General features: G+C 38.7%; 2 protein-coding genes across 2 annotated transcripts in view; one reads left to right on the top strand and one right to left on the bottom strand.

The window, feature by feature from the left end:
• SLC39A13 (solute carrier family 39 member 13) overlaps window positions 1-21,303 on the top strand; it is a 126,370-nt gene that overhangs the window by 54,832 nt on the left and 50,235 nt on the right. The gene's annotated exons all lie outside the window — the stretch shown is intronic.
• SPI1 (Spi-1 proto-oncogene) lies at window positions 45-19,588 on the bottom strand. Its single transcript, XM_023928036.2, has 5 exons — window positions 19,025-19,588; window positions 13,059-13,152; window positions 5,555-5,742; window positions 1,609-1,756; window positions 45-920 (listed from the first exon to the last, which is right to left on the bottom strand). The coding sequence occupies exons 1-5, from the start codon at window positions 19,067-19,069 to the stop codon at window positions 604-606; spliced, it is 792 nt and encodes a 263-aa protein (XP_023783804.1). The 5' UTR covers window positions 19,070-19,588; the 3' UTR covers window positions 45-603.

Raw genomic sequence — 21,303 nt, 5'->3', positions numbered from 1 at the left:
AGACACCACACAGGAGCTGTATCTGCATAACTGAACGCGTGACATTTGTCTGTGAAGTAATCATTTATTATGCAAACATCAAAACTTCATTATAACTAATTTTATTAAATATGTACATGTTATTACTATTTAAAAGAACGGCTATCATTCCAAGATCTGCAAACTTCTCTCTAGCTCTGAGAGCTGCGGCAGAGCCTGTATTAATGCTAGTTTAAAAGCTGGAAGCTAACGCGGTGTCACTCTGAGTGACACAGCACCACCTCTGGAGGCAAAACTTCATTGGCTGTATTCTTTAGTTACAATACAATCAAAAAACCCAAAAAAACCCCAAAAAACCAAAAAATCTTCCCTGACAACAATATATTTGTACATTGTTTAAATTTCCCAACTCTGTCCAACTTGGAGGATGGAAGCAAAGAATTCTGTCATGATTAGGATTCTCAGATGCTGAAGAAGGGAAGTCGTACCAGAAACATCTGATGATAAAGGCTGTTTAAAGGCAGAGAAGAGGGCACAGGAAGCAAAGAGAAAGATGCGTCCATCTCCTCTGCTGGTATCCAGCCAGGAGCTCTCAATATTTTTCTTGCTCAGGGTCCCATGGCCTCAGTGAGGATAATGCTTCCTATCAGTGGCCCCCCTTCCCATCACCTCTCCACTAAACTGGTAGGTCAGCTTCTTCTTAACTTTCTTGACCTCCCCTGTCTTGCCATAGTTTCTCAAAGCCCGTGCCATCTTCTGGTAGGTCATTTTCTTGCGGTTGCCTTTCTGGATGCCCCAGCGATGTGCCAACGCTTCTTTGTGTTTGGAGGAGAACTGGAAAGTACCTTTCTCCTTGTCCACCCACCAAATGCTGTCCTTCATGTCCCCACTGCGAAGAAGGTCCAGAAGGAACTGATACAGACGTATCTTTTTCTTGCTGCCTGTATGAGAGTCAAAGAAGAAAACCAATGGAGCGTTAGTATTTGAGTGTAGTTCCTGGTGAAACAGCAGAAAGTATCTAAGTATTTCAGCTAGCTTGGGAGATACATAACTTCTTCAGTTTGCAGCATTTGTAACAGTAGACAGTGTAACACTGTGAGGACAAAATATGGGTTGATATACCAAGAAGAAAAAGCAAGAATAAGTAACTCCAAAGGCTAAACTTCTGAAATTTTTTTTGCTGATTTGAAGCTAATTGAAAAACATTGCTAATTCAAAACTAACCTAAACCTAATTTTGGCAGGTTATACAGAAGGTGACTCTCAGGTACTGAGAAAAGAGAGCTAAATTTTATTTATTTTTTTAATTGGTTCTTCCTTGACCTTCTTGTCTTGGTTTTCCTGGCTGCTAATAGAAATTGTAGTAGAAATGGCAAAAGCCATTTCCATTCAGGAAGAATGAATAGACAAAGCCAAAGGAGGCAGGGGACTACATTAAAAAATTATGTTTGAGGTAGTTAGGTTGTGAAAGATTAAGAGGACGGGAGAGTGCAAGGAGTCAGGGAAATAAAAGCTTTGGCTGTGGCATAAAATACTGGCACAGCAGTTCTACAGTTTTATTCATTATCGTCATTGTAATATAACACCTGCTCAGTTCATAGCTTGACAAAATCCTTCTGTTTCCACTGACCTGTTTCTCCATGCATAATTCCAGGCCCAGGGTCCACACCATCATTCTCCCCATCTGACACCTCCAAGGGAGGGCTCTGCCTCTCTATGTCCTCCTCGTCAGAGCTGGGCTGAGGTGGAGAGAAGTACATCCGGGGCAAATAGGACACCTTTTGGAGAACAGAGTAGTAGAGGCAGAAGGCAGTGATACAGAGTAGGGCATCAAGATTAAAAAGGGAAATGTAATGAAGAGAGGCACAGAGAAAAGAGGGGAGAAAGTAAGAGGTAAGTGAAAATGTTTAGTGTAGTACTGAGTGACTTAGTTGCTGACATTTATAATAAATGCCATCCCATTAAAAACCACTTTCAGATAACAGACAACATTCACACATGTACAATGATACACCTTTACAAGAGAGAAGAATGAATAAATTAATAACATTGTGAATTAACTTTCTCATATCTTATATCCTATCCAAGTAACTCTGCCCCTCTTCCCCCATATCTCCATAAAGCTTGCTTTCTTCCTAATGAATTTCTCATCCTGGTTGTCGATCCCCAGAGTTCAATTGCTTTTCAGAACAACTTTTTCCTAACACAGACCATCTGGAGCTAAATTCAAAAGAGATGAACAGTTCTGCCCTATCATGGCTGGCTTCGGCTCTGTTGTCCTCTTCCTTTCTCCAGCATAGTACCTCCTGATGGCACAGAAACCCTATGGGGCTGCTACAAAATTTGGAGATGGGATTATACCAGTCCGTCAGTGCTCCCTCTTAAACTTCCCCCTGGAGGAGAGGAGTAGCCTTAACACTAAGATAAAGGATATAGCATATCAGCCTGTATTCTCTTTTTCCAAATGGCTATCTGAAAATTCCCCTTTAGGGGGGAATTTCTCATCTGCAAAGCTAGCGAGCCAGTTTTTGTGTTCAATTCTCTTCTCCTTATATAGAGGTGTTGTCAGAAGCAGTGTGGAATATACCTCAGCTCTGTAAATTCTCAGCTGTGGTCTGGTTTCCTAGGGAACATGGCCAGTTGTCACGAATTATTGCATCTTCTTATTTAATAATGTGAAACAGGTCAGTCTGAGGGGCAGAGAATAAGAACCCAGTCCCTACATTAAAAAACCCAACCAACATCCCCCAAATCCAGCAGCATATTTCATGTGGCTTTCATGAAATGGGACAGATGATAGTTCTTGAAAGTGAGCTCCTTTTGTACTGCTCTCCTCCTTCACCAGGAAAGGATGTTTTGAGCCTGGTGCCCACCCAAGGGGACCTCAGACACTGGGCAGTGGGTGTTCATGAGGCACACCACTGGCCCTGTGTTGGGCGCCTTTCGGATGAGTTTTGCACCACTCCAAATGTCCCAATAAGGCGCGTGCCGAGGCTGTTTGGGGCACAGCAGCTGGCAGTTACTGAGCTGGCAGATTGGCTGCAGCCGATCTGGCAGGAAGGGCAGGATTGGGCAAGAGTGAGTGTAAGCTTCCTGTCAGATCCCCAGGAGCGAAACTTCAGCCCTCACCACAGCCACCTCCAGCTTTTTACAGTTAAGAAAGCTGCAGCCTCAGGGGTAGGAAGGGAGGGAGAGGCTGTGCCGAGGGGGAAGGGGAATGAGAAGATGGGACAGTGTCCTACAGGGGAGGGGAATGGAGACTGGTGTCGTGGGACATGGGAATGGAGATGTGGGAATGAAGAAAAAGGTTGTGGAATCCTGGAGCGTTTTGGGAGGTGGTATGGGCGTAAGGAACCGCTTCTGTGGGGCTGGAGTGGGACAGTAGGAGGGGACATGGTGTCTCTCAAGCCAAGGTAGTTGCAGAGGCCAGCCTGGGGAGTTGAGCAAGCTTTCCCCATGCTGTCCTCACTTTCCTTGTCCCCACTTCCTCTGCATCTGAAACTCAGCAAGGCAAATACAGTGTCACACGGTTTTGGGGCAGAGTCACAGAGGACTGACCCATGTGCTGTCAAGAACCAGGTTACTAACACAGTTCTGGAGAGAGGAAACTTAAGGAACTACCAGCTACTTTCCATATTCAGAAGTTTTCTCCGAGTCTGTGGCACTCCTGTGTGATTTTCCTCTCTCTAAAGTTCTTCTCAAAGCTTTCCAACCTTCTCTTTCATTCTCCCTTTAGAATGAATATTTTCTTATTTTATTATTTCTGAGGCCCCTCTTGGCAGGCTAACAAAACTTTGCAAACAAATCTTGTTCATGAACAGGTTAAACTTCAAATCTGATTTCACAAAGTAATATGATATCAACAGAAAATTAAAGAAATATCTTTAATATTTGCATGTTCTTCCTTTATTGCAAAAAGTAACTCTGATATTGCAGGAAAAGCATGCTAGTTAAAAACTAGCAAATTTACAGGAGGATTAGAACTTGCTTCCTGCTTCTATCTATCACAGTTCCTTTGCCTGGGACTGTGACACGCCAGAAGCTGAACTTCAGAGCATGCCAAATACTATTTGCATGAGCTATTCTAGGAATAAAAGTAAAGTAAAAAGCCAAAGATCCTCTGCTGGTAAGGAAAAGGAGGTTAGTGATGAATTCTATAAACTAACATCTGTGTCTTAGTAGGTTGTGGGGCAGGGAGATCACAGTGCTCTTTATCCAAAGTTGTAACAAGATTAATTCCCTGCCTTTCATCCTGAAATGAAAGACCATAGCTGATTAGAATGAATGGGGATAAGCAGAAGTTCCCTCTCTTGTTTTTTGTTGTGCTTCCAAAGACATCCCTAAAGGGGCTCATTTTCATCCTTTGCCCTTGGCCATAGGTAATGGTTGGTCATTAATTATTAGCAGTTGCAATGAGCAACTGAAACAACTTGAAGCTTCCCACAGGCTGCTGTTCCATGATGCATTTTTTATATTTGTAACTTTCTGTTCCTAATTCTTTGTTTGTATCTACATCTTACATTCTATTCCTGATTTTTTGATGGCTTGCAGTTTCCTGTTGTCAGTGTTAACTTACTCATTCTACTTTTTCTCTTCTTTCTTTTTGATTAACACAGTATTAGCATACAATTTCAGTTTGCTTTCAGCGGAGAAACCCAAACTGATAAGCCCATGCGTGCGGTTTTTCTCACAAAGTTTCAGCAAGGGTACTGTTACATGCAGCGCTGTAATCTGCAAAAGCTCTTTTCTCCAACTTCAGTTCTACTCTGTCTTCTGTTTAGGACATTTCATGTACACTGGGAAACTCTTTAGCACGAGATCTCCCAGCTTTCTTATTGCTCCCAGTAATGACCTTGGGCACTGTAGGATCAAGAGTAGTTTCCACACCTCCTGTGCTTAATATCTTTGCAGTATGATGGAACACCTTATATTTTCAGCTTCAGTGAGAATTCACTGCTGCTTTGGTGACCATTGCATAGTGGAGTATCTCTTTTTTTCCACAGGGAAATGCCTGGCTTGATGTAAAATCTGAGCAAAGACAGGACAGTGTGTTTTGTCTTGTGACTTATTTACTCCCAGATAGAAGCACAAGTAGGGTGTCCTCAACCTGTGGTAGAATTGCCAGTGACTTGTCTTTGTTAGCATTTCTCATACATGTCAGGTAAAACTGCCAGGGTTCTTTGGAAATATTTAAAACTTTACTACTACTTCAAAGCTCAGAACTACTTCTTAATAGTCATGGATACCCTTGCTATGATGATACAAAGCTTCTCAGATCCAGTTCATCTGCAGAATTGTAAACCAGTTGATTCTCATTCCAAATGAAACAAAAATTTGAAATTCCAAACACCTCCACAAAATGCAGTTCTCTTTTTAGACAGTGTGGGGAGCATTATCCAGGTAAAAATAATGTTTAAAATACATTTTTCCTGAGAATGAAGAGCTTTACATGCCCTAAGAACCCGAATAACTCGTTTCAGCAATCTCTTTCACTTAATAGTATGCATTCCCTAATGTATTATTTTCTTTACCATTAATTACCGTCTGAAATTCTGAGCAGGGGTTGGTAACTGTACCTGATGGTTGAGTCCGATGTGTGTGGTTGGGATTGCAGAATCCAAGACATGCATTTGCTCGATCTCCATGTGCCTATAGAGCTGCTGCAGCTGGGGAGGCTGCACACTCTGCAGTTCTGTGAAATGGTTGTCTCCAAAGGTCTCAAATTCACTGTGCATGTGGTGTGGATGATATTCCCAATAATGATCTAAAGAAAGTAAAAATAGATTGTCTGTCATTGCAAGAATAAAAGCCATGGCATTTACCTGGCTTTAATTGATTCTTACTCCTGGTCACTGCCCTTTCCAAACCACTCCTGTTGACCTGTCTGTCTTTGCTGACAATCTGTATCTGTAAAGTTTCTTTTCCTAATCTCATAAATTTGTGTGACTGGGAAGTAATATTTAGGCCACTTTAAGTAGGACAATACTCTCAGATAGTGAGATGGATTTCAATGATAATTTAACACAAGATTTAGAAGACGTTAATGCTGGCAGCTTTCTCAAGAAGAGACCATTAACAAGTTTCAAAACATTGTCATTCTTGAGACAACAAATACAACTGATTTACATACTTCATATTCTTATTACACTCTTCCTCATAGCATGGAAATGAGGAGGTGGAAAAAATGTAAAGATTATTCTGCAGCTATCTTTAGTCTTTATTTTACTGTGCTATCAAAATTTCAGGAATGCTGCAGAAAAGACACTTTACTAGATATTTCCTGCTGTGTTGCTGTGTCACACATTTTTAAGTACCAATACTAGAGAATAAAAGAATAAACATATGTGGAAATCTGGTATACAGAAAGGCTAAATTCTAATGCAGACTCTTTCTCTACCTCTTTTATTACTTTAGAACATTTGAAATTTCTGTGATAATTTGGATTTTTTTCAAAAATACAATAAATACTTAAATAACCGCTATCGTGTTTCCTGATTATTTATCTTTGAAATCAAATTCCGTATCATTCTCAGTTTTAGATTTCTGGCTTTTTTAGTTCAACATAAGCCTTCAAGTTTTTAGAATGTCATATTTGCTGCTCAAAATTTAAAATTTTCTATGAGAAATGTGAAGTTTTGCTAGTTCTAGTTCTATATACAATAGCTGCACGCATAATTTTGCACATATTTATGTGCAACCTCTTTTTAAAATCAGTGTCAACACTCTGTCCTCTGCTCTGAGCTTGGAACTAATTTTCCAGGGTTCACCTTTTTGTGCATCATTTTATGCATGGCTGAAATTTCTTTATGATATATATCTTACTATTCCATGTTCTCTTCCCTTCTTAAATTATTAAAAATAATTTATCCTGTCCTTCACATGTTTTAGGTTGTTGTCATGTACTCTTACAATCTAATTCTAATTATCACTAATTATATCACTAATTATGACTTAAGCTAGCTTCAGCTCTCAGTCTTTCAGTATAAATCAGTATATATCACCCCCTTATTCACACTTGTATACTTCTCCAAGCTCTCTGTCACCTGCCACCTGTTGACATCCTTCCAATAACACAATGGGCAGAACTGAACATGTTCCTCTAAATGTAGTTAAATTTATAAAGGAACAATTGTCTCATTCTGCAGTATATATTATTATGCATGACATTATCTGGATACTAATGTGTTATGAATATTTTTCTTAAACATCAAGTTAATTCTTTTTCTCATCTCCTATCTCCTCACCCTTCCCCATTTATGTTTCAAACAACTAAGTGTAATCACACTGAGGATTTGAAATCCAGGGGAGTGACTTTGAATGTGGCTTCCTTTAGAGTGAACTCAGTGATATACCAAGCATAGTTGTACCTGGGAAGCTGTAAGCTCTTTCAGCTGTCTGTGTGCTCAGGCCTGTAGAGATTTATTTGGAGGCTCTATCAGACCCTTTATGACACCAGCACTTACTTTATTGTCCTTTCTGCTTTTCTGATTAATGAATAAACCTCGTCACTGCATGTGAAAGGGGTGGAAATGTGCTTATAAAAGCATCCAGGGAGCTGCTGCATTACTCTGTCATTTCTTTGCTTTGCTGTATGGAACGTTCTATGGGCTATGTATGAATTTTATAGCCCTAAGATAATTACAATACACAGTAGCAATTCTTTGTGTTGCAGTTCAAGAGAAGAATTTCAGTTTCTAGGGTAAAAATGTGGGGTTTATGGGTGTAAGGGACCTAGGTGTTTTTACATCCATATCTACTTCAACCCCAGAGACAGCAGAGTGTGTGAGTTGAAATCTATAATTTACCTAAGGCTGTGTCCTTGGTAGGAAGCTTTGAGCACTTTCAGTGTGAAACCTTTCCATTTAGGTGGAAGACAGATCCACACCAACTCCTGTTTTCTCTGGGTTAAATTACTGCAGATTTCTCTAAGTAGAGCCAACCACTGAGGTCCCACACACCCTGGGCAGCCCTGCATATTGAGTTGTTGAGAACACATTGCAGGAATAATCTAAATTCCTGTTCCTTAGTGCAATCTGGCTCTGCTTGCTGGGTGGAAAGTGCTCTGTCAGAGGGCAATGCATATTCCCAAGGATCCCTCGTCACTGATAATCTACAACAGCAAATGAGATCTCATTTATCCTCCAGTGCATAATTGGAAGATTGACAAAGCCAGGAAAAAGTCTCTGAGGCTCTCTTGGCCGGTCTTCAGCTGTGGAATGTCTTACTAGCAGAAAATATGGTAGCCAAGAGAGAACAAAGAACATTTCCAACACACCTAGCCATGAGTATCTTGCACCCTCTAGGTGGTCTACTTTTGATTATTTTAAAATACTTTTTATCAGCAATAATGTTTTTATACTTTAAGATACCTCTTAGTTTTTTGGAGCCCATGACAAGGTTACTATTGCTCCAGAATTGCTTTAACTTTTCCCTTGGCAGATTAATTAACCTATGGAACACAATTTATGCATAACCATGCTAATAACTAATTAGTAATTATCATATTAATTACTAAATTCATTTTTGATGGAATTAGATTCTGCTGTAAAAATAAAGTAATAAAATAATACTATTAGCCCAGAATATAGGATTTAAAGTAATGACATAATAGTATTACTCTACAAAAAATAATCTATGTCAGAAATTACTTCAACACAAACTTGTGTCCAAATATTCAAGTTGTGATAGGGAACAAAGTCCTCATTCTTTCTAAAATATCTATAATTTCCCAGTAATGCTTAGGAAAAACAATATTGGTGTAGTAGCATTAGAAGAGAAATTGCAAATCTGTCTCCACAAGCCCTTCTGCAGTAAAATATCCTGGTTAAGTTAATGCACATGAAAATAAAAAGAGAAAAATTTAAATATCTGTGTCTGCAGGTTTTTGAGTTACCAGAAACTCTTTAATTCTATGCTCTTTGTTAGTGTTATGTCAGTTACATATAGCAATTTTGTTCTTTTCCCTAAAACATGAAGGTGGAAGGAAGAAAAAAGATGGGAGATAAAAATTCTAGAAATGGAAAGTGCCTGTTCTTTAGGCAAAGAAAAATGTCATCAAAAGCCAAGCTATACCTACACAAGGGAGTCATTATGAGAAACTTCATGTGAAGTGAAAGAGGATGTGAAAAAAATTCTCTCTTACAGAGACATGGAGATCATGTTTGTTTTGGTCTTGTATGTAGTGAAAGGTTAGAGGAAGGACAATCATGAATTCTGAACTCCCTCCCATGACAGAGAGGATGTTAGCCTGTTGGGAAGCAATAGCTGACCTAAAGGTATTGTCTTAATATTCACCATGGAGGTAGATTATCACTCCACAAATGAGAAAACCTGACTGAGCTTTTTCTTGCACCTTCTCATCACTGTAAATTGCTTTGCTCCCTTTTTAATAGATGAATCATGGTAGAACCAGCGTTCAGAATATGAAACAGGCTCAAGGAAGGTATTTATAATAAATGTGGAGCAATGGGCTGAATCTGCACTGTGCAGTGCAAAACTGTGCAGAAATTCATGAGCCAGCTGTCGAAGCGGAAACGCGACAGCTCTGTCAGCACAGCGCTCTGCCTGGGCAGAGGAGACAGCTGCTGCCATGGGAGCTCTGGCCCAGTGTCTCTGCCTGGTTCTGCTCTGGGCTGGGCTGACTTTCCAACACATGGTGAACTACAGCAGGGTTTCTTTCTTCTGCATAGCTTGCAAGTTCCCGCTGTGTTTTGCACATCTGAAAGAACGAGCCAAGGGAAAAACCCATAGAGGAAATGGGAAAAGTATTGGAGGACCCTGGAAACTCAGTGTCTTGACAGGCACTGCAGAATCACTCTTGAGAAGAATGCTGTGGTCCTGGGTAGAGTCTTATCTAAAACAATGTTAGAATTTCCTTAGCTCTCGCTTTACAAAGTTTGTGACTTTAATTACGCCAAATGTTCAAAGGCCTGTGGGTCAGGCCCCATCAAATCACAAGAACAGCTGTGAAGGGAGGGGATTTTTTAATTTTTTTAATTGAAGTTTAGAATTCTTTCTCTTTTTCATATAGTATTTAAGACTAAGGTTCACATGTTTGGACTTTCCTCTACTTCTATGTGGGCTAATAAAATCAAAGCTGAGATTCCTAAATGGCCATGTTAGGATGTGGGACAAAAATGTCCAGGATATGGGACAAAAATAAAATCCCAGATCATGAAATCTAGTAAGTTCCATGAGGCTAGCAAAGAAGTGAACAAAGGTCAGCACTCAGCTTCATACAAAAAGTGTTTTTTACTAAACCTATAATGTTTGCTAATAACATAGAGACAAAGCTGCAGTGGAATTTTGTAATTACTAAGATTGCATTGGTGTTACAAAATATGCTGTGTTACACTTACAGACTTACAAGCTCAGGGTAGGGTGATGGACTAATACATGATCACTCAAACCAGCTTCTGTCCTGCATGGCTGTGTCTCTGTGTTTATTACAGTATTTAAAACATAGTTGCACTTCAGTACAAGGCATTGTGTATTGTGTAAAATAATTGCACACAATTCTTGTGGGGATGAACATATCATGTTGTGTTTTTGCTTGTTAATTTCAGTGTTCACTTATTGGAAATTATTTCCTATAGTTTATGCACTAGTGGCACAGATCTACAGATCTTTTTTGTGGACTTTACTACCTATTTGTGTAAATATGGAGTAAGGGTTTCCTTCAGTCTTATACTGGAGGAAAATGATGGTAACGCATGTAGCACAAATCTATGGATTAAGACATTGCCATCTCTCTTTCACAAAATTAATTTTCTAGCATTGAGAGAGAGGTAGTCTGACACCCCAGGAAATTTTCCTATTTCTTTCACAGTCCCTTGTCAGCAAAATCAGAAGTATTATTCTGTCTGGTGGCATCTCTTTTCATTAACTGGTAGCATGGAGGTTCATAGTGGTACTGCATAGACCTGCAAAATTATTTTTATGTATTGTCGGTGTACCCCAAGCTGAATTTCTCTCTCACAATTCTGTTCTTATTTCTTCTTTTTATCCTCCTATCTAATCAACTTCTTATCTCTTTCACTGCTGTCACTGAAGCACCTTTTTATTCCTTTCCCCCTCAATTTTCAATCATTGTGCCTTTATCCACTTTGTTCTGAACATTTAGTACCTATTTCTAAATGTACTTTGTGGCATCCTTTTCCTGATCCTCTGCATGGCTCTTCTCAAGACTCTATACTTCTGTCATGTAAACAAAATGAAAATCAAAGTTGGGTTTTTCAGTGTTTATTGGGTAGAAGGAAACTACAATAATTTGTGGGTTTTAGTCTCCATGTGTATTTCTTGGTTGTTCATTGCTCTTTTGGACTGTAAGCAATTCTGGACAGCACAGGGCACAGATATTTATACACAACCAACTACATTACTGATGCTTTCATAAATAAAAATTTGATTGAAATGTGCAAGCTGGGCTTAGGTTTCCTCTTCCATGAGCACTGTAGGAGTTAAAAATATGTTTTTGGGGTTTTTAGGACAAGTCTTTAGGACAGCTTTAGGAACAGATAAATTTCTGTTTAAAGTGCATGTTTAGGTACTGCTTAGGCTATAACCCATATAAGTCACTATCCAGTTTTTGTTGTGTTCATTATGATGAGTAAAGTCATGTTAGTGATCTAAGAAATGTAACTTAGGAACAGCCTTTCAATGGAAAAATGGGCAGTAAACCAGATGGGGTGATAAAATGATGAAAGAGAGAGATGTTTTTGCTTGAGGTAGCCTAGACTTAATGACAGAAAAGTTATTTCCCAGTGCTTTCTCCTGCTTGGCATCTTTTATATTTATTATTTAATTGTCACAATTGCCTTTTGAGATAATCAGTGTTATCTTGTTTTATGAGTGTGCAAACAGGTACGAGGTATAATGTAAAAACCCCGAATTTCCATGTGGGATTTGCTGGGTTTGATTAATGAGACTTGATAGATGCCATGAGATAACTGAATTAATTCTTTGTCTTCAGGTGTTAATAATGTCATTGGTGTTTCCTGAATGAAATGTAGAGAACAGATTTAGGTAGGAATCTCCTTCAGCCAAATGCTCAGAGCGATCTTACTCAGTAACTCACTGCGCTTTAAGATAGCTTCTGTTGCCACAGACAAAACCGTGCTGTGCAATGATTAGTTCATGTCTTAAATTGTAACAGCAATGGATCTAGTTGCTATATCAGTGGGAGTCTTTCAGGGAAACTCCAGGCCCTGCAGGGACTGCCACCAGTAATACAGCAGAATGGTGCTTTTCCTTCCTGAGTCAATATTGACTCTGGTATTTCCAGGGTGCTGTTGCTGGACCATTGTATTGCATGGGAGACAAAATTCACAGAGCAATTCTCTCGCCTCTGCATTGATTTAGAGTCCAGTGCCCAGACAGCATTAAAATATAGACACCAAAGCTTTGAAATCACATACATAAATTGAAGTAATAAATAATCATACAGCAATTTACATTGAGTTATGTTTACAAACAGCTACAAGGAGGTTTTACATAGATTTAAAGAGAGGAAATACTTGGGTGTACTGAAGGAAGAGTGAAAACTATAAAGTTAGGTGTGGCAACCTGCAATAGAGATCAAAAGAAAGAGAAAAATGTATGGAGTTGAAAAAGGCTAAATACCAAGGAAACCTAATTAAAATAAAAGCAAAAATAGATTATCCAGGACCTAAGTGAAATGATAATTGGACATGAGAACACAAGAAGAGGAATACAGGGTTGCAAATACTGGTTCTCAAAAAGTTGAGAAGCAAGCTGAATGCTTTTGATCTGCAGTGGAAAATAAAACCACAATAAAGATAATGAAGGATAGAGATCATGTGATCCCACTTTCCTGGAAACTCCTTGCATCATAGACTACTTTTTAAAATGTTCTTTCAGAGAGACCATGTAGCATTTGATGGGTTGCAACAAATAATATAATAATATTATTAATAAAATATTTTTATTCCTGATTTGAAAATGTGTTTCTATACATTGTAGACCACAGCAATAAATTTATTATTTTCTTGTATGTCCTAAATCCATTTCCTGTGATAGCCCATGAGACTTTATGCTCCAAGGAGATATTTTTTGACTTACCACCATGACTCTCTCCATCACTGTTGAGATACTGGTAATAGTCATGGGGCTGTCGGTAGAGGTCTGACTCATAGGGTACCATATCTTCAGAGGGCTGTAAAAAGAAGAGGAATTTTTAGAACAGTAAGTTTACACAAATCCTTTCCAAATTATTCATATAGTTAGTAAAAAGCTGATGCCAACCCATTTTATATTGCTTAGGGAAAGAAAGGGGAGACTTCAAGTTATTATTGAATCAGCTGAAATAAAATGTGTGACACCAAACACTGGTTCTGGGGAAAAAAAGAAAGAGTAATCCCAGGAGAAAGAGACCCAGCCTGCATGGCAAAACTTGTCCAGCTGTAATATAGAAATCCCTTGTATCCCACACTCCAGCCTCAGAGTTAGAGAAAGTGTCTGTCATGAGATTTTGTTAAACCTTAGTCCAGTTAAGTTTGTTACAGTATTTCCTTCCAATCCAAACAAATTCTTGCACTGTCAACAACCAGGGAGAACTCAACCACCTTCTTGCCTTTTTTTGAACGGAAATTATTTCTAGTATTTCTAGGTGTTAATAGAAACATTTTAATTCTTTTAATGACTCCATCATAACTAGCTTAGAAGGACAAATACTTAAAATAACATGATAACTTACATGATGGGTGTATTTCTTGTGTTAATATTTCATATGCCTATCTGTATTTCCCAAATCCTTTATCTCTCTCCATGAGCCTGTCACATTTTTGGATCATCTGCATTTTTAAAGTTTATGCTGTGGTGACAGCATGACAGAAATACAGGAGAGCTTCTCTTTTTCTTATTCCTCTAGACTGCATGAGAAAATGGAAGCTAAGGTAGCAGCTGCCACTAAAATCCAGATGGAGGTGGTAGATAAGCAGCTAGCAAAAGGAAAGGACTTTTTTTTTTTTTCTGGTTTCTTTAATTCTTTTGGTTAACTTCTTTGGTTCATTCTGTTGGGATTTGGGAATTTAAAGATTGTCCCTTTCTGAAGATTAAGATGTTAGAACACATCCCTCAAAAAAATCCCAACAAAAAACTCCAACAAAACATTTTCAGAAAGTACTTTGGGACTTGGCAAATCCTTAGTAGCAGTCACGTGTTGTATTAGTGTATGATTAAAATGCACTGGTAAGATTTCAGCACACACACTAACTGGGAGTCAGATCTATGGAATATTTAAAGCCTCAGGAGAAAATCCATCCACCTGGCTACAAGCTCCAAATATAATTGGTGGTGGTGGATAATTGCTTTGGGGAAATCTTGAGAAGATGATAACCCACAATAAAGGTTATCTAAGGGAAAGACTAAGGAGAAGAGACAAACCATCATTTAATTGCAGCCACAGCAGGAATACCAGTGACTCTCCTCTCCAGAGCTGTACTGAAGGTACACTCTCCCTTTCCAAATCTGTGTGATTACAATAAAATTGCCCTTTATTCACACAGAGATACAATGGGAAGTATAACCTGTTCTTCAGATTTCAGGGGGGTGCTCAAAGAAGACAGTACAGCATTCATTTTCTCAATGTTTCTGCTATTTCTCTTTGTATTTTCTTGGTGCTCTCTCTGCGGTTATATGTATTTACTTATAAATAATTCCTTCCACCTTTAGTGTATTCTGATCTCTGATTAGAAAAAGTAATGAGACTGTGTTTTGCTTTATTTAGGATAAAGTTCTGAATAGTTTCTCCTTTTCATTGCAAATTAGTTCATCTCACTCCCTCATTTCCTTTCCCTAAATATATGCTTCCTGTTAAATATATAAACTTATGCCTTCATATTCAGAATTTTAAATTATTATAGTTTATATTAGAAATTAAAACCTAAATTTCTAATTAATATATAAATTACTATAATTCAAAGGTAAACATTCATATTCTTTGAAAGGGGAAATGCCAACATCTAAATGGAAAATGCATATCAAACTTGGCAAAAACGGAGGTAAAAAAGTCATACAACTGTACATTGTTTGAAAGAAAAATGTGTTTCTTCTCGACTAAAATACTAGAAAGTGATAGAAATTACTGAGAAGTTAATACCTAAATGCATTGACGTTTTTAACGCTATAAACTATTTAGCCAAAAGTAAGCTAATTTCGAAAGAAATCAGTATCCTGTCAATCTAGGCTTAATTTGCTAAAATTTCCCCTGATACAACAAGGTATCTATCACTCATATTGTTACAGAAGTATAGCTTGGCAGGAAGGCCAAGCATCAGTCCAAAAGTAGACAAACAATACATATTTTAGGCATGGAAAAGAACATTTGGATTTTCCTAATTGCTCTTTTCTTTTGTTGTCTTTTTTCAGTATCCAAACTCCTCCACTTCAGACCAATACCCATTAACAGGCAATTGTGTCTCAGTCTGACAGCTGAGAATGAAGCTGGCAGTCTCTGTATTTTACCATTCAAAAGCTAGTTTTACAGTTCAGATGGATAATCAATGACCAGAATTAAAGGAAGGTGTGTTAAATAGACTCTTAAAACAATGATTCCCTTAATATTTACAGAGCTGGCTGACTGCAGAATGAGTAGCAGATGCTCAACATCTAAAAACGTTTTTACATAGGGCATTGGGGTACTATGAACTCTGATTTGGAAGTCTGGAGCTTAAAAATCTCTTTATTATGGATTCTTGGAATTTTGGTCCTTGGATTTGTTTTCTGTCCAGTGATCCTTTTGTGTATGTGTATGTGTATATCCTTGTTAAGTCACACAACAGAACCAGTCTGTCCCCACAAAAGACTTGCAATGCCACCGCTTTCTGTCTTGGTGTCTGATCTTCGGTGGCACAGTAACTAACATGGCAAGATGTACATTACATATTTAAAAGTCTAGTTATCATAAACTTAGATGATGTGGCTAAAGGACATAAACCAGCATGTATTCCCTCTGATTATCCTGTGGGAAGGTGGGATGTTTCCCTCTATTTATTAGGAAGGCTATTTCAAATAACCTGTTTTTAATTGCTCTCTGTTTTTTGGGGGGCTAGTTTGTTGTTTTGCGTTGTTTTTTAGAAAAGTTTCTTTAGAAATATTTTCTCTAATTAGAGAGGAGAGGTTTCACCATATAGGGCTGTTGCCTCTTGTGCCAGTCTTTCCCCACTTACCCTGTCCTTCTCTGGAACCTCCCCACCCACACCCATTTCATCATCTTACTGACAGCACTTCCATGACACTAAACTGTTTTGTTACTCCTGACAAAAAGCAAAGAATAGCTTATGTTTAATATTTAACTGATATCAATGGCCATTTGTTCTATCGGTTGTTTCCACGTAAAAGAGTGACTGAAAGCTTTGTTAGGATCCCTCAGCTGTGGTCATAAGTTGGTACCTCCTTTCATGCATGCCATGAGGTGCAGTACACTATCTAAGACAGTATTCTACCCTCAAGTAAGAGGTCAGCAAACAATGCTTTCTGTCACAGGCTTTGATAAATGAAGAGTGGCTTCAGTCTTCCATCTTTTCCCTGAAACTCAAGGGAACAGCCACAAAACCAGTGAGGGAAAGTTCAGTTGGTTAAGAGAGACACATTGGACTCAGCTGAATAGCAGTCTGAAAATCTTGTTACTCCCCAAGACTTTGTCAGAGGATTCCAGGAAATTGTAAAATCACTAAATGCTGATCGTTTTGTTGTCTTGATATTCACTATTCATTGGCATGTGATTAAAAAATACTTCAGACAATTTCCAGTGATGTGCTGCTGAGACAAACTTTAAGGCCGAGATTAACTATATTTCCTTGGAAAAAAATTACAGTACAACTATTTTAGAAAAGATGAGTAAAAATATTAGCATGATTACTCATTGGGCCAGCCTCACTGGACCATGTTGGCAATGCAATTATGTGGAACAGAGTACTTCTGTGGGGCATTTTTTGTTCTCATGCAAAAACACTTCATTCAAAGCTGTGATTTCTAAAGGTGGCCACTTAAGGATTCATATATAACTGGAACCCTCTTCAGGCAAAGGTGTTTGACTTAATTTTTTTTCACCCATAACAAAACTGAATTCTGTCATGCATTGGAAGATACAGACCCAGTCTGCAGAATTTTTCCCCACAAAATTCCTAATCTTCAGAGGAAGGTGCCGTACTCCCAAACCATTTAAATAGTGTTTCCCAACTGAAGGATAAGAATTGCCTAGTATAGGCAAGAGAAATCAGTTACTGACCCACCCTCAACTGAACGGGGAGGGGTGGAGGAGGGAAGTGTTGCTGCAACCCCTGCCTAGAAACAGGCTCGTGTCTCCCTGCTGAAAGAGTCCCAGGAGACACAGACACACAGGGCTCTAGCTGGCAGCACTCAAAGTGCACTTAAAGCAGTTCTGAAAGTACAAACCACAAAATTTTTAATTTGAAAGTTTAATCACAAAAATAGAAATCAAATTTCCCTGTTGAGTGCTTCAGTAAGATGAAATTGTGTTTTCACTGCCAGTTGTATTGCTCATCTGAACACAGTTCAGATAAAATAATAACTGCAACACAAATTAGTATATGGGCCAAACTGTTAGATTTTCACTCTATTTATTCAACATATGCCCTGGAATTCAACACCTGACAACAAAAAAAAAAGACAGAAAATCCGGGTGTGAGTTAATGAATGGACAGAAAATTAACAACTGGATTTTTTGAATGGAAGTGCAGTTTTCTGGGGTAGCTAAGAACAAGGTTTGTGTTTCTTTTCAATTTTATTTTTTGTAAGCCAAACAAGTAACGTACTGAGAAATCTCTATATACACTTTTATTTTCTTGGATTCTATTCAGATTTCTATTCTGTTGCATTTACAGCAGACCCATTGGGAAATTCTGTGTATTTAAGAAAAAGACAAAATATTTTTAGGGTCTTCTCATCCTTTTGGTAGGTAGGTGATTTCAGAGACACTGATGATAAACTGAGAAAATAAAGATAAATACTTCCAGTCATCATGAATTCCAAACATGACAGGAATTCAAAGGGCCATCTTTCTGGATGGAAGATAAGAAATGTCATTAGTCTTCATTAAATGAGACAAGACAAACACAAAATTTGATAGAAGTTTTTGTTAAAAACCCTTGGATCTGCATTGTCTCTTTCTGTTCTCTGGCACATGTATAGCAATTCCTGCAAGCCATCTACCACATAAAAAGCCAAGTGAACCACCTTATCTGACACCTCCTCATCTTCTACAAACTTCATGAAATCTAAGTAAGGCCTCTTGTACCCATTCTGCTAACTGATTTCCCATTAAGGCTCGTTTCTGAACAACAGGTTAGTGACATTATTTTCTACATAACTAATAATTTTTGAACTCACCATACAATAACTTACAGCAGTGCAACAATGATTCAGAGTTAAGAAAAGGATAGACTTGCCCCATAAGCACAGAGAAAAATTTATATCTTGGAGAAAACACTGAAAGACCCAAATAAGGACCGTAGGGGTTTTTCCCCATTTGCCAATTGCTTTTTCTTAGTCAATGAATTTAAGAGAATTCAGTTCAAGAAAAGATTAAGTTAAAAACTAAAATGCCATAGTTGAAAAGAACATGCAGAGTCCTAAAATCTGCAATATATAAATCAACATTCAACAACGCTTCTCTCACAGATTAGTGCACAGATAAATGCATAAACTATGTCAGAGACTTCAGATGATTAAGAATTACAATCTGAAAAGATGGCTTTTATATCGCATAGTTGGCACTGAAGAAAAGAGATTTACTGACTTGCTATAAACGTCCTGTACAAAAATACCACACATTTAATCTGTTGAAACAAATGGAGATCAAAATCAGATACAAGTTTGGGGAGGAAATGTTAATTTCCCTTTCATTGCAGTGTTGTCACTAGTTTTATATATTGACTTAAGCCAAACTTCCTGGCATTACAAATAAAGACCAAAACAGAGATATTCTCAAATAACAAAGCCTGGTTTACTTTGCCTTTTGCTACTGAACGCAATGATCAATATTACAAATAAATCCATATACTCACAGGGGGAATAAGGGGAAATCCTTCCATTGTGCAAGCTTGCAACATTCAGCCAACTTCTGAGTGAATTTTTCTTAATTCAGTTTTCAAACATCCAGAATAACTGAGTTGTAAAAAACCATATTTAAAAAAAAAAAAAAAAAGGTGGGAGAAAAAGGAAAAAGAAAGAAAAATGAAAGAAAAAAAAAAGAAAAAAGTGAGATCCTTGGACTCTGTGAAGTCCCTTAGCAGTGGTGGATCTCAGGGTAGGAGAACCCTAACAAGTTTTCATAGTTTGCCCTAATAGGTTCTGAGGTGGACTTCTTCCCGAGTTGTATGCGAAGTTCCTGATTTTATCAAATGTCTGTAGAAGGCAGATAGCCCTTGGGTCTATCAGCGCGCTGTGACATCACACTTTAGCCAGTTTGCATAAATCTCATTTCAGGGAGCTGTGGCGCTGTAGCAGGAAGTCTGCCCCAGCCATGGACAGGTGCTTTGCTGTATAATCAGCAGCCCAGAGCCCGGGCCTGCTATCAACAAACGAGCGGGTGGGAGCAGCCTGCTGGGGAAGGCTCTGCGCTTCCCACTGTACATGAACCACAAGGATGGTGCTGCTCTCAGGTTTAATGATATATCATAAAGACACGGTCCTGGTAACTTCTGTGAGGCCACAACAGTGGCACAGACTTGCGTTAATAATAGTCCTGTGTGGAAATTACGTGGCAATACTTAGCAGGTTGGAAAAAAGCAGTATGAAGTATCAAATACACAGCCTTAGGTTTATACAAAACACTCAATTTATGCCCATGAGACTTTCGTCATCGGCTTTGCACGAGAGTAAATTCAGTGAAAGATACTTTGTCCTCTTACTTGTTTCTTGTGAACTCTTCTCTTTATAATTCCTTCATGGAGAAAGTGAGTGGGGAAAAGGATAAAGTATTACATGTCCCTCATGATGACTTCCCTCTGGTCCTGAGTGCCTTTAACAGTGAGAACAAGATTTATAGACTCTTGCTCAAAGAGTCAGGTGCAGAAATACCTTGTCCATTTTGTGTTAGCTCTGCTCACTTGATTTTCTACCCCCTCTTTATCCCACTGTTCTGCTTGCATTTGGCTGCGCTGAACAATTGCCCTTCATACGCAGGTTCTGGCAGTGGCAGAGGTGAACAGGGCAGGATGTAGGGGATGGGACCTGGCTACTCTCATTCTGCAAAATGCTTTCTTGCTTTGCAGTTAGTTACTGCAAAGTGTCTTGGAAAAGTGAAGTTTCTCTGTCTGGTTTGTTCCCCTTCAGTCAATGCCCATGTGCCACAGGTTCTGCTTTTGAAAGAAGCCTGCTCACCACTCACCTGGATCTGTGTGCAAGGGGGAATTTCAGCCACTCCAGACTTCCTCCCTTGTACACTGGTAAAACCAGAGGCCACTCACAAGTTCCTCTCATTCCCCACCCTCAGGAACTCAACGAGCAAACCATATTAATGCAGTGGGATAACATCAAGAACATGATGGGATATTAACTCTTGAAGCCTCAGACTGAATTTCATCACCATTAGTTGATACATAAGCATTTTAATTCTTCCTTAATTCATACCATGAACTCTTGACTTCAGCCTGGGAATAAGCGAGCTGCTGAAGAGTCCACTTCTGTCTCTGAGATGGTTCTCAAGTCTCCCCCTGGATACCAGCCTGGAAGTGATCAAACCGCCTGGGGGAAAAGGAGAGAAGCAAAGTACCGCCCTGATGATAAAATTCAGTACAAACAGAGGAGAAGGGAGTGAACACACAAATCTTACAGTGGGTAATTGAATAATAGGTGATAAAAACAATTGTGGAAATTGTGTGTCTATTAACAAGGCTATTCAGAGCAAGGAAGATATGCTATCTGATTCACTGCACACTGAAAGATAGCTTTAGCAGCTTCTGCAACTATTAAAAATGTGTTTTAGACAGAGAGGCTTCTATTAAAGAGGAATGAAACTATATTCCATAGGCTGGAGGATATTTCTGCGTGGTCTTTTAGCACAGGAAATTACCTTATAAGGGCAGATATTTTGCACCAGCCTTATTGCACTCGGGGAATGCTAGATTGCCAACATTACTGACCAGGTCCAAACATACAGTAATCCTAAGTGCACCAAGGCAATCAATATAAAGGATTAAATTGATTCTTTGTATGCTGAATCAAAACTAAATTATATGCCATAAGGTTTCAAGACCAGCAGGAAGTCCAGCAATTGAATAATTTTCCCAGGAAAGAGGGTATCTCAAGAAATGGAAATGCTCAAACTGAAACAAAACACTTG

Source organism: Cyanistes caeruleus, chromosome 6, assembly GCF_971803275.1.
Source record: "Cyanistes caeruleus chromosome 6, bCyaCae1.hap1.1, whole genome shotgun sequence".
In the NCBI taxonomy this organism is placed as follows: domain Eukaryota; kingdom Metazoa; phylum Chordata; class Aves; order Passeriformes; family Paridae; genus Cyanistes; species Cyanistes caeruleus.
Note: the sequence above shows the minus strand (reverse complement) of the source record. Positions and strands in the feature narration are given on the sequence as shown.

Bases quoted from the DNA above. Each gene is read 5' to 3' on its own strand.
- SPI1 (XM_023928036.2), bottom strand. From the start codon at position 19,069: ATGTTGCAAGCTTGCACAATGGAAGGATTTCCCCTTATTCCCCCT. The intron at 5,743-13,058 runs GTAAGTCAAAAA...TACTTTCTTTAG, and splicing joins TGATGGAGAGAGTCATGGTG to ATCATTATTGGGAATATCAT. The intron at 921-1,608 runs GTCAGTGGAAAC...ACTCTCATACAG, and splicing joins AATTATGCATGGAGAAACAG to GCAGCAAGAAAAAGATACGT.